The sequence below is a fragment of the Typha latifolia genome, chromosome 11, assembly GCF_019914945.1.
Source record: "Typha latifolia isolate L0001 chromosome 11, TyphaL0001v2, whole genome shotgun sequence".
Lineage (NCBI taxonomy): Eukaryota > Viridiplantae > Streptophyta > Magnoliopsida > Poales > Typhaceae > Typha > Typha latifolia.
Window position 1 is genome coordinate 9,685,541 of NC_133096.1, and position 14,331 is coordinate 9,699,871.

The 14,331-nt window shown below is 39.9% G+C and overlaps 5 protein-coding genes across 6 annotated transcripts; 3 read left to right on the forward strand and 2 right to left on the reverse strand.

Moving 5' to 3' along the window:
- Positions 1-82: 82 nt before the first annotated feature.
- Positions 83-5,386, forward strand: LOC140797474 (proton pump-interactor BIP131). 2 transcript variants are annotated; one of them, XM_073150927.1, is made up of 10 exons: positions 95-375; positions 1,308-1,468; positions 1,644-1,690; positions 1,762-2,034; positions 2,471-2,665; positions 2,750-2,929; positions 3,039-3,233; positions 4,108-4,206; positions 4,294-4,809; positions 4,893-5,386. In XM_073150927.1, the coding sequence occupies exons 3-10, from the start codon at positions 1,649-1,651 to the stop codon at positions 5,208-5,210; spliced, it is 1,818 nt and encodes a 605-aa protein (XP_073007028.1). In that variant the 5' UTR covers positions 95-375; positions 1,308-1,468; positions 1,644-1,648; the 3' UTR covers positions 5,211-5,386. The 2 variants fall into 2 exon arrangements, with proteins under 2 accessions (XP_073007027.1, XP_073007028.1); XM_073150926.1 differs by lacking the exon at positions 1,308-1,468 and having other exon boundaries at positions 83-375.
- Positions 5,387-6,444: 1,058 nt separating this feature from the next.
- LOC140797476 (non-classical arabinogalactan protein 31-like) lies at positions 6,445-7,389 on the forward strand. The gene is made up of 2 exons (XM_073150928.1): positions 6,445-6,766; positions 6,872-7,389. Exons 1-2 carry the CDS (start codon positions 6,574-6,576, stop codon positions 7,177-7,179), a joined length of 501 nt encoding a protein of 166 aa, XP_073007029.1. The 5' UTR covers positions 6,445-6,573; the 3' UTR covers positions 7,180-7,389.
- Positions 7,390-8,060: 671 nt separating this feature from the next.
- Positions 8,061-9,425, forward strand: LOC140798184 (pentatricopeptide repeat-containing protein At2g27800, mitochondrial-like). The gene has a single exon (XM_073151945.1). It carries the CDS (start codon positions 8,110-8,112, stop codon positions 9,265-9,267), a length of 1,158 nt encoding a protein of 385 aa, XP_073008046.1. The 5' UTR covers positions 8,061-8,109; the 3' UTR covers positions 9,268-9,425.
- A 268-nt stretch (positions 9,426-9,693) lies between these two features.
- On the reverse strand, positions 9,694-12,314 carry LOC140798185 (dihydroorotase, mitochondrial). The gene is made up of 7 exons (XM_073151946.1): positions 11,985-12,314; positions 11,725-11,906; positions 11,479-11,615; positions 10,865-11,030; positions 10,645-10,761; positions 10,279-10,439; positions 9,694-10,085 (listed from the first exon to the last, which is right to left on the reverse strand). Exons 1-7 carry the CDS (start codon positions 12,167-12,169, stop codon positions 9,891-9,893), a joined length of 1,143 nt encoding a protein of 380 aa, XP_073008047.1. The 5' UTR covers positions 12,170-12,314; the 3' UTR covers positions 9,694-9,890.
- A 94-nt stretch (positions 12,315-12,408) lies between these two features.
- On the reverse strand, positions 12,409-13,632 carry LOC140798186 (uncharacterized). The gene is made up of 3 exons (XM_073151947.1): positions 13,446-13,632; positions 13,094-13,322; positions 12,409-13,006 (listed from the first exon to the last, which is right to left on the reverse strand). Exons 1-3 carry the CDS (start codon positions 13,617-13,619, stop codon positions 12,597-12,599), a joined length of 813 nt encoding a protein of 270 aa, XP_073008048.1. The 5' UTR covers positions 13,620-13,632; the 3' UTR covers positions 12,409-12,596.
- Positions 13,633-14,331: the final 699 nt, after the last annotated feature.

The following is a 14,331-nucleotide window of genomic DNA, read 5'->3' on the forward strand; positions in this document are numbered from 1 at the left end:
TTTTTAATTCTCTAAATCAGGGTAAAATGGTAAATTCGGTGGACGGCAAGTTAGATCCACTGTATATCATATGGGAAACGTTGCAATGGTTCTCGACTCTCGGCAGAAGAAGACAGTCAGACCTCGGGTCGAGGTAAATGAGACATCTACCTTTATAGTGCTCGATCCGCTCTCCCACATTTTACCACAAGGATCTATGTTTATACCCTAATCTATTACCATCCCTATTTTTACCCGTCTCCCTCAAAGATCGCCTTCCATAAATAGCTCCATTCCCTTGGAAAAGAGAGGGGCGAGAGCGGTCGCAGACTCTTTTCTTAACCCGGTCTCCCTCAGCTCCGATTCGAAAGGATCGTACGAGATCTTGGAATCGAGGTGACGATCCGTATTCCCTTACCTTTTTTCTTCGGATAATTACTACTTTTACTTTCCTTTTTGGCTGGTTTAGATTGAGATCGGGTTCTTATTTTTTTTTAAAAATTATTATTATTATTCTTCCGGATCGGATCGACAATTTTTTTTTCTTTGGTCGTAGATTTGCGTATTTTGATCGATTGTGCTGCTTGCGGATTTGTATTTGTTGTTCTTACGGTGATCTGACTGTTTCTTGCGAAAAGTTTGTGCTTTCAAATATTTCTTGCGCTCGATCGGATTTCTGAATCCCCCAAGCTTGGATCTTGGATTTGTAAAAAAGTAGCTGTTTTCGATTTATTGCAATTTTTTTGGGGGGGTTTTTAAACCACCAAGATGTTGTAGAAATAGCAAAGATGATGGTCTAAAAGATTTCTAATTTGAAATTTGCTGGAATTCATGAATATGAGCAGTTAGATCACACCTAAAGGATGAATAACGGCATTCTGATGCGGGATTGTAGACCATTTAGTAGAGCTAGTGGAATAGGATCCATTTAGGGTTCACAATATTGGTGACGGATATATGATATCAGACCTGCTTCTGCAGATAGCCTATATATGATAATTTAGATGGCATGTGCATCTTTTAAAGAATTGATCTATCGAGTAGAAGAAATTGAAGGGGGTTGAAATATTTTGAAATGCTTAATCTGGCAGCTGCATTCCTTGATTTCACGTTATAAAGTTCTAGTGGTTAAGCACGATTACATTGATGTTCTTCTAGCTTATATTATAAACTTGTCTTATCATCTTCATTGTTCATAGATCAACACCTAGTCTAGTGAAGCATCCTTCTTGCAACTTTGCTTTGAATGCAAAAAGAAATTTACTATACCTAATGGGATATACGGCTTTATAAATAACTTCACTAGCAAATGTCATGGTGTCCATCAGTATTCAATGATTATCCATGATATATCGGAGCCCCATCATTTTTCAAGCACTGTCATTTGAGAGAAGTATCTAGCCTCCACACCAGTCTGTTTATCCAGCAAGTATAACTTCAGCTGTGCATCAGGAATTGGCCCATCACATGTTTCTGGAATGATTATAAGGTTGCTTATGTCTCTCTTTTTGTTCTTTTCCTTGTACCATGCCATTTCTTATGATAGAAATTCATTGGATGTGTGTCTGTTCATGTATTGAAGTCTAGATTGGTAAGTATAGAATGTTTGGAAAATCTCTTTTCTAATACTTTCATGATGGCACTCATTTCGGAACTCTTTGCAGAGATCATGGGCATGGAGATTATTGGGGCTGATATTACACAAGCGCAGGTGAAGATAGTTGCTGGATAAGACAATCTTTTTAGAGAGACGGATTATAGAGCTAACAATATTTTGCGCAGGGACCTGAAGAATCAGCCAAATTTAGTTTGGTTGATAACAAAAATGAACCAACTGGAGAGGCTGCAGGAGTGGATCATGTGGGTACTGCCAATTTCCCCAAGGATGCTGTTGATGAGTGGCCTGAACCCAAGCAAATACATACGTTTTATTTTGTTAAGTTCCGATCATATGAAGACCCAAAGATGAAGGCCAAAATTGAACAAGCTGACAAGGACATTCAGAAGAAGAATCAGAATCGATACCAGATAACTGAAGCCTTGAAAGCAAAGAGGGTATGGCATGCACTAATTACTCTTTCTGATGAAAACTCCTACTTATAAGTGATGATTTGAAAAGCTGACTATTTATTAGGTTTCATACTTCCAAGTTAGTAAATTTCCTAGGTATGTTCCACTATGTGTATTACTTCATTTACCATTATTTACAGCAAGAGAAATAATTGAACTTGTAAAAATTTATTATACATTACTATCTTTCATTATTGCGACAGCAAGGTATGGTATGAACCAATGGCACTTTTATGACAAGGGAGATCTTTGATTATTCAGACAATGATCTGGATTTACTATTTTTTTTAACCTCTAAATGTCTTAGTCTGCTCCATTGTGTGATATATGTTTTCATTCATCATTGTTTCAACATCAAGGAAGCTATTTAAAATTGCAAACTTTATTATCCATCTAAGATCAAATATTTGATCCTTTGCAGTCTGAACGAGCGAATGTTATTGCACAATTAAAGCCTTTGTCAGCTGAGAACAAACAATTTAATGAAGCTGTGAATGAGAAGATGAAAGAAATGGAACCTCTCCAGACTGCATTAGGAAAGCTCCGTAATGCAAATAATGCTGCGAGGGAGAAGGGTATGGGTTTGTGCTCTTCAGAAGAAGAACTAAATGATTTGGTAAGCTGAACTATCTCATTTGTCAGGTGTTCGATATATATTTTCTGATGTATATGACACTATCCTTTTGTGATATTTAATTAGATTAAGAGCTTGCATTATCGTATCAGCCATGAAAGCATATCCTTGGATGAGGAGAAACAATTGCTAAGGGAAATAAAACAACTTGAGGGGACGAGAGGAAAAGTGATTGCTAATTCTGCCATGAGGGCTAAGATTCAGGATTCAGTAGGCCAGAAGGAAGCTATTCAAGACCAGGTTAAAGTAAGTCTGTTTACCTGCTACACTGGAAATTTCTCTTATGCAATTCCCCATGTATGGATATTTTAGTTCAAAATTAAGCAAATGTGGTAATTTATGTACCTTGTTGCAGTTAATAGGTGCTGATATTGATGGAGTTAGAAAGGAGCGACAAGCAATCAGGACAAGAATTAAGCAACTAGAGGACGAATTAAAGGTTATAGATGCTGATCTTAGTTCTTTACAAGAGGATCTGGCATCTGTGAATGAAAAAAAAGACAAGGCATTTGAGACCATAAATGAGCTGAGAAAATCACGCGATGCAACGGTAATTGTGTCCGTTTCGAACTATGTTTTACATGGTGGCATGCATTAGGATATTTTTTTTTTTGCCTTCCCCAACTCTGTCTTGGATCTTTGATTCAAGTGTTATATACTTTGTACAGCATTGGATTATTCTGAATCTTCTGGTGCCACTTCAATTTTTCAAACATAATTTGCTGTTTCAGTTATGTAAGGAATTGTGCATTGAGATATCATGATCATCAATGCAAGAACTTATGCCTTCAGGTGTTATACTTGACTTTAGGAGGTACGCTTTAAATAGCTAGAAGGCCTAATGGTATACTAAAGTGGTCATATACATAGTATGATGTTGGTCATTCTCTCAAGTTGAAATGTTGGAAATAAAATGAATTTCATTATTCAGAAGGAATAATAATGGCACATGTCCTCCTTTACTTAAGGAGATCTTCGTATAACAGTCACTCCTTCTGTCCTTCATATGGTGTGCTTTTATCTTAAATTCTAAATCATAAATGATTATTGGTAGTGGTTTTATGATGTGATATTTGATCAAAGAAGTGTGCTACTGCAACATATTTTGTATGAGAGTAATGTAAAATAATTGAATGGAGAATGGTTCTCTTTGGTGCTAGTACTCCTATGCAGTAACAAACAATTATAAATTTATGATTACCTGGGAATATAGATTTTAATAATTAATGAGAAAAGAATTTTGAATAGAATCTGATCATTTTATGCATTCACCAATTAAAAATTGAAGTACACAAAGCATTGTGTGGATCGCATTTAATAGGAAGAGCAGAATAGGGTGAGGGACCATGTTCTTGACTCTAAAGATGCATTATGTTTGCTGGAGCTTTACTTAATCATCTTATTATGGTTTAATTACAATTCAGAACACATGCTACTATCAAAATCGTTCAATGTTAAACAATGCCAAGGAACTTGCTGCAAAGAAGGATGTAACAGCACTGGAAGGGCTTTCTCACAGTGAGGTTTGATCTTGTCCACGTTGGTCATCCATTACAGAACTAATTCAGCTTTGACTTTGAGCATTACTACCTTTTCCTTTTGCATGATAGGTAGAAAAGTTTATGTCACAATGGAGCAACAGTAAAGCCTTTAGAGAGGATTATGAGCGGAGGATACTGTCGTCACTCGATAACAGACAGCTGAGCAGGGATGGCCGGATGCGAAATCCTGATGAAAAGCCCATAATTTTGGATTCACGCCCAGTCACAGAGACAACACCGGTAAAAGTGGCTCCAAAGCAAGAAAAGGAGGTTGTCAAACCTGTTTCACGAGCTGATACTGCTCCTATAGACAAGGTTCACGACAAAGAGCTTGTTAGAACTACTGAAGTAGAATTGAAAGGGAAGCAAGAATATGAGGACACTGCAAATAGAATTGATACTGAAAAATCTGAGAAAAAGCCTTCAAAATCGAAAGAAATATCTGCTGAAAAGTTGAAAGAAATGCAAAGAGAAGAGGAGATTGCAAAAGCTAAGTTGGCGATGGAACGGAAGAAAAAGCTAGCTGAGAAATCAGCAGCAAAAGCAGCAGTTAGAGCCCAGAAGGAGGCTGAGAAAAAGCAAAAGGTGAATAGTCTGGTTTAAATTTCTTTCTATTCATCGTTAAACATGATTTGAGAAGTTTGTAATGTTTTGAAATGCACTTTCAGGAGAAGGAGAAGAAAGCTAAGAAGAAGGCTGCAGCATCAGCACCTGTTGCTTCTGATGAGCAGGTTGAAACTGATGCAAAGGTTGGGGAGTTGACGGAAGCTGATGTCACGCTGGAAGCCCCAACTCAGGCAAAAACTAAGGAACAGAATGATAAAGTCAGGTCCAGAAATTTACCAAAGAAGACTCAGAGTCAACTCCCAAAAGTCATACTGAAAAGGAAAAAATCTAATCCGTACTGGACATGGGTTGCTCCTGCTGCAATATTAGCTCTGGTTCTTGTGGTTTTTGGGTACTACTACCAGTTTGTGAGAATTTAGACTTTCTTATAGACCCAATTTTGCAGTTGAGGAGCGCCTAATTAGTAATCATTTGAACAAGTGGTGTTTCTTTTCCTGTACTCTCCCCATTTTTCTTGTTTGTAGTCCTTGCGGTTGTATGACGATGATATACCAAAAAGTGTAGTAGAATCTTTCTTAATGAACATTTACCACCATCTGAAAGCTTCAAGTACTTGGACTTCATTCATTCAATTAGCATTTACAGCAATAGACAGAAATATCTGGAATAAGGTATTTGACTATTTGCATGTCATAATTTGTGGCTTTATGATTAGTTTCTTTTTTCTCTCTCTGTTTACATCTATTATTTTGGTTTTCAATTATATATTTGTTCCCAGGTATGTGATTAAAGGGCAACAATAGTTGATAACTTTGTGTTAGTTATTGTTGCTGTCTGTCTCTTCTTTCTGTGATCTGAAACAAAGTGTAACATGAGCTTCAACTTTTTATCATGTAGACTTAGTTCATTAATGTCAATTTTGATACGAGTTTAAACACCACTCAACTCTTCTCTTTTCCACTAGTTATCACCTCTGTCATCCTCCTATCTCACTCATCTGTTTCTTTTTACCCCAAATTTTTTATTCTCAATAATTTCTCGTGCAGCAGCTATGATTGATCCAACCACTAGTGGCTCAATAGCACATGGTTATTGGTGCGGCTTGCTTCATCAGCACTGCAACTCTCGTATAAAATTTCTTCCGAGGTACACTCAGGCAGCTAAGGATGGGAGGTACTTCTACTGTGACCTTATCTTATTGGTAAATGGATCATAGAAGTTTCTCTATAAGGTAAATTTAATATATATACTTATATATAGGCTCTATTTACTAAATGGTTCTGAAGATTAGGAGCAGCTTCCTTTCTCCATTGAACGATGACATTAAGTCACTTGGGTCGACGCATCACTTTACACATCCCTTTCCACTCACGCAATATTAGACTTTTTTGGGATAGCAAATTCCTTATCCCCTCAAACCCATGAGACTTTGGTTGCAAGATAGTAATTTATTGTGGTTTATTTTAATGCAGAAAGGTTCTCCAATGCACTAATCCAGTATCACTTGATCATCCCATTCTTGAGCAAGGAACAAGTAAGCATAAGAAAATGGAGAATTAGATAGTTTTCATGACGCCCTGCAGTTTCACATGTAGACCAAGAAGTTGACTAGCTATGCACCGACTGGGCAATGGCATCTCCAGTGGAATTTAAATGATCAAATCAAGCTCAAATCACCATGCCGAAGCCCCACTATAAATAAGGCTCCAGTTGCAAACCCAACTCAAACCTCTCTCTCCCTTCGTAGTAGTTGGTTGGTTGCCAAAAGCTGAGGAGTTGAACATGTCTTCGTTCAGGTGCCTTGTTGTATCTCTTCCAATTTTAGTGCTCTTTCTGGGCTCTCTTCCTTTTAATGCCAATGCCATTACCTTCCGACACCCAACAAATTTTAGTGTTGGTATTGAAGGCATTGTCTTCTGCAAGTCATGCAAGCTCCAGGGCTATGATAAGTCCATGGATGCATCACCTGTTCCTGGTCTGCTTCAATCTCTCTTGAGATGTCAATAAAATTCTTATCATCATTCTTTCTTTCTTTTTCTAACCTTCATCTTTATATCTTACTCTCTATCATGCACGCAAGGTGCTACTGCTAGCCTACTGTGTATCGTCGGAAATCGCGGCGCAACGGTAAAGGCGACCGCCGATTCCAACGGCTACTTCTTGATCCAGACGTCGACGCTGACGAGCTTCACCGCCGGGAAGTGCAGGGTCTTCGTCAAGCCGTCGCCGTTGCGGTACTGCAACGTGGCCGTGTACCCTGGAAGAGGAGGGGCTGCACTGAAGTTTGAGAGGGTGCTCAAGTTGCCTAATAATGAACTACAAGTTCTTTACACTGCTGGTGCCTTTGTGTTTGGCCCCAGAAACGTCACACTGTGTCCTCAGATGTAAACCCATGAGATTTGGACGAGAATATTCTGGCAATCGTAATAGCTTATTGGAGCATAAGGGGAGTAGGAACAGTACTTCCTGACGTTAGTAGTAGGAAGATGAATAACGTTGTTCTCGGTGTTGAGAGCTTACCAAAATGACAAAAATGCTTTGTGTTACTTCTTCGTGTTTGTTTTGAGTGGTAATAAATTACTTTGACGTGCTATCTTTTCTTCCCTTTTTGTTTTCTTGTATTTCTTTACTTTTAAATATTAAGAACAAATAGAGGATCAAATAGGGGTTTAAAAGTAATCCCATCCTCTTCTTTTATGAAACTATTTAGCATACGGTAAGAATTGACTTTTATTTCTAAAATATCAGAAGGTACGTTATGCAGAATAACAGCAACATATTTGTGGTTAGATTAGGGATAACTTCTCTATTATATTATTAAAGAGCTCATAAGTTAGACAATGAATAAAAAGATAAACTAGTTAGACTTAGGTCAGTCGACTCAACCCTCTCATTAATCGAGTTGTAGATAGCAAACTATTGCTTTAAATTATTACGCCGCTAGACTAGACTTCAAAGTTAAATACTGTCAAGCCAATACTAAACTATGGCGATGCCTAGCTAATCTTCGAGTTATCTCAATGCCGAGCAGTCAAGCTGAACCACGTTTAAAACTTAACAAATGTAATATTCTTTTCCACAGCCCCCATGACAGGATAACCTTTTTTTGCAAATAAGGTATATTTTGGTCTATATATGTAATGTGATTATAAAGTGAAATTATCTTGCAAATCTAACCACATAGAAGGACTGGACTCGGATCACTGGACGGGATCCGACCCGTTAAACTTTCAACCAACTCTCCTTGATCTCACCAAACTATCCATCTTCGTCTACTCTTAACAATTACGAACACCGCCGCCCTTCCAATTCCCTCCAATGATTCGGATAACTCTCCGCTATCCCTTCACCTTATTCCAATCCATCAAGAATAAGTCCCTTATCCCCTTATCCATCTCTCCCTATTCCACCCGTCGCCTTCCCCGAAGCAAGCGCGGCAAATCCAAACCCCAACCCCTCGACCCCACCCTCCTCGACCGCGCTATCTCCTCCCTCCCTCCTCGCTTCTCCTCCTCCGACCTCGCCGAAACCCTAGTCCACGAATCCAACCCTCTCCTCTGCTTTCACCTCCTCTCGTGGTATCTCCACCACCCTCGCTTCCGCCCCGATCCCAACCCCTTCCTCATCACTATCAAAAAGCTCGGCTCTTCTCGCCTCTACACCGAGTTCGACTCTATCACCTCTCTATCCCTTTCCCTCCCCTCCTTCCCCGTCACCTCAACGCTCTACAACACCATCATTTACTTTTACTGCGAAGCAAGGAAGCTCGGCAAAGCCATGCATGTCTACACTCGCATGCGCGCTTCTCCTGACCCAAGTGTTCATCCTAATGCCCACACTTACAACCTTCTCTTCACCGCTCTCCTGGCTCGCGGGGGGCCCAATTCTTACATACACTACGTTTACATGGATATCGTCAGTGCGCTATTTCGGCAAATGGTTGATGCGCATGTCGAGCCGGACGTGATGTCGCTTAATGCTCTGGTTAAAGGATACTCGCAGTCGCTTCATCTCAACGATGCGCTAAGAATATTCCACCAGATGGGTCCGGTGTACAAATGCGAGCCGGATTCATGCACTTATAGTTATTTAATACACGGGCTGTCTGCGCAGGGGAGAACGAGGAATGCACAGGAGTTGTTTGATGAAATGCGTGAGAAGGGCCTGATGTTGAGTGCGAAGGCGGGGAATTCGCTTGTGAGTGCGCTGGCGATGGAAGGCGAGGTTGCGGCGGCGGAGAGGGTGATGTGGACGGTGGCGGGGATGGGGAGAGCCGTCGACGGGATTACTTGCCGAGCGTTGTTAGAGGAGATTTGTAGAAGGGGAAGAAAGGCGGAGGCAGTGGGGCTGGTGAGGGATATGGAGGAGAGGGAGGTGGTAGATGGGAGGATGAGCAGGGAGCTGCGAAGTTGGATTCAGGAGGAGTTTGGGGAGGATGATCTGGTAGTGTCGAATGGATTAAGATTTGAGAAATGAGATATATACATTTTAATTGTTCATAAGTTCCTATATCTTGGAAAAATAAATGATTTCTTTGAGTAGAATCTCCTCCTTTACTAAATACTTTGCTGAGTAGTCGGATATTTAGGATCAAAATGTTGAGAATTTAAGGATTTTAAGCTTTTGATTTGTCATTTGTCTTCATTTCTTCGATCAGTTTTTAGTAGGTGATCTAGTAGCCGCAACTCCTGAAAGTATGTTTCCAGCAAACTGTAGTACATTGAGGAGACTTGCTTGCTAATTATGTACCACAGAAGATAAAACTCCATTAGGTATTACAAGTTCACGACATTGACATAGAACACACAGCACAGTAACTCTGAGCATATAATTCCAACCTGATGATTCAACATAATTATTCATTCACAAAAAGAAAGAAAAAATTTTAAATTGTTCGCAAGATCAAAGAAGTGATTATTGATTGATTAGCCAAAATAAATATGTAAGTTAACCTTTTAAGGACTAAGGACCGCACTAAAAAATGCAGCCTAATTGGGTTACAAGAGGAGAAAAAAGATAGCAGGGAACGAACAGCAGCTTGTTACATGCCGCGCTATATGCAAATGAAACAAAATACAACTCTTCGAATTGTAAAATGGTCAGATGTCGAACGGAAGCCATTCGAGAGTCTCGCCAGCAAACATAGGCACTAGTTCTCCAGATGGATACGTGTAGGTTTTGGGTACTTCCCATGCGCTCTTTCTCAATACCATCCTCGAAGTGTTCCTTGGAAGGCCATAAAAATCTGGGCCATTGAAGCTTGTAAATGCTTCTAGTTTGTCAAGAGCACCAGCCTGATAAAGAAACATAACAAGATATATTCATACAACAGATAAAATGATTGATTCTGCAACATAAATGGCCTAGCAAACTAACATCTTGTGAGCCTCTTTATTACCACCCAGCTTATCTACACAACAATAAAAAGAAAACAAAGAAAAAAGATCTACTTCTATAGACCTTTACAATGAGATAGAGAGAGCTTACCTGTTCAAATACCTTAGCATAAAGCGACAAAGCAACAGGTGCACTATATATGCCTGCACATCCACATGAACACTCTTTTCTTCGTCTCTCATGTGGAGCACTGTCGGTGCCAAGAAAATATTGTCTGCTCCCACTTGTCACAGCTGATACTATAGCTTGTCCTATAAAATTTTCAAAAGTCTGAAGTTGGATGTCGAATCAAAAGATAATAGCTAGCAAGATGCAATCATTTTAACATTAGGGCGCATCACAATCATTGTTCAAGTTACTCACATACAAGTCGCATGAGATAAAAAGTACATTATGCTACATATAGGAAGCAAGAATGGAATAAATTTTACATGGCAAAGGGATCATTGGACTTACTATGAATTTCTCTTTTCAGTACTGGAAGACAGTAGTTGTGAGGCTGCAAACCACCCTTAAACAATGAATTTCTATTGAGAAGAAGATGTTGTGGAGTCACAGTTGCAGCAACAGTCTCTGAAGAATGGGAAATATCGTTCAATTATGGAAGAAGAATATCCTTCAAAGAAATGAGAAAATTCAGACGAGGGAAAAGCAAACTATGTGACAAAGTTCAGACCTTTGTTGCATGATTCTATGAACCTCACTGCATCCAAGGTAGTGATATGTTCCATTACAATTTTGAGCTGAGGAAATTTCTGGACAAGAGGTGCTAATATCGTTTCAATGAAGACCTTCTCACGGTCAAATGTGTCAACATCTGGATCAGTAACTTCCCCATGAACCTGCAAAGTGATTTCGCAAGGAAGTAGTCTCTCAGTGACCGCCATTGTCAAAAATGATACAAGTGAAGGAATCATTAGTAATGAAATAAGGTAGCCTAGGTATAGAAAATATGTTAACCTGAAAATGATTCTGAATGTTACAATTATAGATCTGCTGTTTCTCCTAATAGTTTCGCTGTTCTGGTGAGGCATATAAATACAGCTCCCAGCTTGCAAAGTGTTAATTTTGAACTTACTAAATGCTTGACATGGTGTTGGTTTTTCTACTCGTAAAAAAATTGAAATAAACATGGCATGACGGCATACATGAGCATTTTCATTCATCACCTCAGATCTTGCTTCACAAGTATGGACATAGGAATGCAGTTAACTGTGCACAGCAAGATCAAATCTACGCAAGTAATATGCATGAATCTTACAGTTTAAAAAAAAAAGCCAACTTACTTACAAGCAATGGCATCTCTTGCTTCACCATCTCCTCAAGAACAGGTAAGCACTTCCCAAAAACATCGGTAACTCCATCTTGAGAATTGGTAGTTGCTCCAGCAGGGTACATTTTTACAGCATAAACAACTCCACTCTTCCCTGACAAAGAAAAAGAAAAATCACAAATAGGAATAGTAATAAAAGGGACATATAAACTTATTTCATCCTACTGTAAAGAATTTAAAGCAAGTGAAAAAGAACAACTCACTGGCAATCTTGATCTCCTCGGGGCTCGTCTCATCCGTCAAGTATAGCGTCATCAGCGGGTTGAACTCACTTCCGGTCGGAATCGCCTTCAAGATCGCTTCTTTATAAGCCACGGCTCGAGCCGTGGTGGTGACCGGCGGCTTCAGGTTCGGCATCACGATCGCCCTACCGAAATGCCTCGCGCTGCGTCGATGACACCATTAAGACCTAGAAAGCATCCGCATACTTCGAGATCGATAAGAGCAAGGAGAGGGGAAGTACCTATGCGACACTACTGCTTGGAGAAGGTCGCCGTCGCGGAGATGGAGATGCCAATCGTCGGGCTTCGTGATCGCGAGCTCCATTCTCGCTCCTCTTCGGGTTCTCTTCGGATTGCGAGAGATGGTAATGCAATAGCCCACCGGCCTGGGGGTTTCGAATGCTCGATAAGCGGAATAAGCAAGCATCGAGGAGATGGCGGACAGGAGGAAGGCGGTAGGGATAAGAGGGGAGGAGGAAGAAATAAACGAATCCGGATTTACTCCGATAAAATTGTTTTATTCCGATAAGCAATTCGAACGTTCGAGACCAGATAAAAGAATCGGATTCGTATTTGGGATCCAATAATGCTAGTTTATTTCTCTGGTTGGAAATTGGATCGGGTGAGGAACGATTTGGATAGGATCCGGTTAAATAAAGCCAATAGTAGCACTTTATATAAAATTCATTAATACCACTGTCTCGTACTATGCAACCTTTCTTTCCTGCTGCTACTTTTCTTCCCAAAAAAAAATTACAATAAAAATCAAATAGGTGAAAATACCACTGGTCTCGTACTATGATTCTGTGTATAGTAAATCTGTCTAAATATAGATATATATTAACGCATTAATTTCATGCAACCTGGAGAGGAGTTGGATGCAAATCAAATGTCAACATGGAAGCCCTTGACTTAGGCTGCCTTTGTGTAACAAAATTGATGGGCATAAAGGCCCCTGGTGCTATCCTATCCGGAGTGGATAACCACTTGGATAACATATACTTATCCTTCCTCCATGGTGCCATATGCATCTTGTTATCCTTCATGCACCTCTTTGCCGCAGCACACATGATCTTCACTACGCTCTTTACCTTCTCAGACTTGCCTACAAAGATCTCCGGCAGTACACCCACGAGGTGGTTGTACTCCTCACTAGCTCTCGCCATCTCGAACTCGGCTCGGAAGTTAAACTCGACGACGACTCTTACTGGGCTTCTCTTCCCACTTCTCGACTCCATCACTACGTCTACGTAGCTATGCTCTCCTGCATACAATTTGATAGCTTCAACGATTACATCATGATGACAATGTTATATATATAAATATATGTGTTGATATAAAACTTATATACCTGAAGGAATATCTAATGAACTCCTCCATTTGGACTTGCAAAGAGCACTATTATACCCAGATTTTTTAAGCCGTTCCGTGATGTAACGCAGTGTGCAACTCCTGCAGTACTCCTTGGCCATAAGATTTGAGCAAAAACAAACAAAACTCCCAGAGTTCATATTCCTTACGGCATCCTCTGTATCCATCCTTATCCTCTTCTCCGTGGAGCTACTCTTAGCCAATGCTTCCTGTGATATATATAATATTAGTTAATTAATATCTGTACAGCTTTTGTACATGTTTATAACTTGGAATCTATGACCACTTGGATATATATATATATATATATATATATATATATAATTACGTACTTGGAGGAGCCGGTGTTGCGTCTGCCAGAAACCCCTGGATTCTTCTTCGTCATCGTCGTCGTCACCGGCTTCTTCGCCGCCGGCATTATCCCAGGGCTCTTCTTCGACCTCCTCAAAGAACCCCATGACCATGTCTGAGAGGCTCATCACCGTCTCCCTCCCCTTCTCTCCCATCTCTATAGATTCAGTGTCCGTTCCGACCTTTCATGGACCCGTTTATATATACCAGTCCTGAGACCGCCGTGTTGGCCCACGTGATGACGTGGACAATGGACTGGCCAAGTTCGACGTGGCGTCTTGCTGTTGGATTGTCTGATTGGACGTGGAGAATGGAGATGGTAGGCTAGGTTAGTCAACATTTGTCGCCAGCGCGGATCCACGTCATGTATCCGTGTCGAGTTGCTCAATTATTATTACGAATTATTAGTATGAGTGGACACGGGTTAGGGATTTATCCTTAGATCTTTGTTGCTTTGGTTGGTTGCTAAATTAAGAGAATAATTTTTATGAATCAATCCTCTCTTATCCAAGAATTATAGCTAAATAAATATAGTTAAAGGTTGCCCATGCCCATGGATATAGCAACGATAAAACGCGTGGGGAAATTAATCTTAGAGTACGACAAGAGCAGTAGCTATCGTGCTTGTCGGATTAATATGTTACAATAATGACAGAATAAGATATAAAATGGAAAATTTCAAGCACTCATTAAATGTAAATCACATGGTAATTAAAGCGCACTGCAAGTTGTCATAGTTAATGCGATTAGAAGACCCAATAGCATGATCATTAAGCTAATCCACCCGAAAAACAAATTAAAATCGAGACTAGAGATGGAAAATTTGTGAGGTAACAAATGATTGGAACTCAGCTGCAACTAGTTCTT

What these genes read in the sequence shown, in the direction of transcription:
- LOC140797476 (XM_073150928.1), top strand. Translation starts at nt 6,574, where the DNA reads ATGTCTTCGTTCAGGTGCCTTGTTGTATCTCTTCCAATTTTAGTGCTC. An exon ending in GGATGCATCACCTGTTCCTG is followed by an intron (nt 6,767 to 6,871) that starts GTCTGCTTCAAT and finishes CATGCACGCAAG; the next exon opens with GTGCTACTGCTAGCCTACTG.
- LOC140798185 (XM_073151946.1), bottom strand. Translation starts at nt 12,169, where the DNA reads ATGCTTGCTTATTCCGCTTATCGAGCATTCGAAACCCCCAGGCCGGTG. An exon ending in CAAGCAGTAGTGTCGCATAG is followed by an intron (nt 11,907 to 11,984) that starts GTACTTCCCCTC and finishes TCATCGACGCAG; the next exon opens with CGCGAGGCATTTCGGTAGGG. An exon ending in CGAGGAGATCAAGATTGCCA is followed by an intron (nt 11,616 to 11,724) that starts GTGAGTTGTTCT and finishes TTTCTTTGTCAG; the next exon opens with GGAAGAGTGGAGTTGTTTAT.
- LOC140797474 (XM_073150926.1), top strand. Translation starts at nt 1,649, where the DNA reads ATGGGCATGGAGATTATTGGGGCTGATATTACACAAGCGCAG. An exon ending in AAGAAGAACTAAATGATTTG is followed by an intron (nt 2,666 to 2,749) that starts GTAAGCTGAACT and finishes ATATTTAATTAG; the next exon opens with ATTAAGAGCTTGCATTATCG. An exon ending in AAGGGCTTTCTCACAGTGAG is followed by an intron (nt 4,207 to 4,293) that starts GTTTGATCTTGT and finishes TTTGCATGATAG; the next exon opens with GTAGAAAAGTTTATGTCACA.
- LOC140798184 (XM_073151945.1), top strand. Translation starts at nt 8,110, where the DNA reads ATGATTCGGATAACTCTCCGCTATCCCTTCACCTTATTCCAATCCATC.
- LOC140798186 (XM_073151947.1), bottom strand. Translation starts at nt 13,619, where the DNA reads ATGGGAGAGAAGGGGAGGGAGACGGTGATGAGCCTCTCAGACATGGTC. An exon ending in CGCAACACCGGCTCCTCCAA is followed by an intron (nt 13,323 to 13,445) that starts GTACGTAATTAT and finishes TATATATCACAG; the next exon opens with GAAGCATTGGCTAAGAGTAG. An exon ending in TTCATTAGATATTCCTTCAG is followed by an intron (nt 13,007 to 13,093) that starts GTATATAAGTTT and finishes AATTGTATGCAG; the next exon opens with GAGAGCATAGCTACGTAGAC.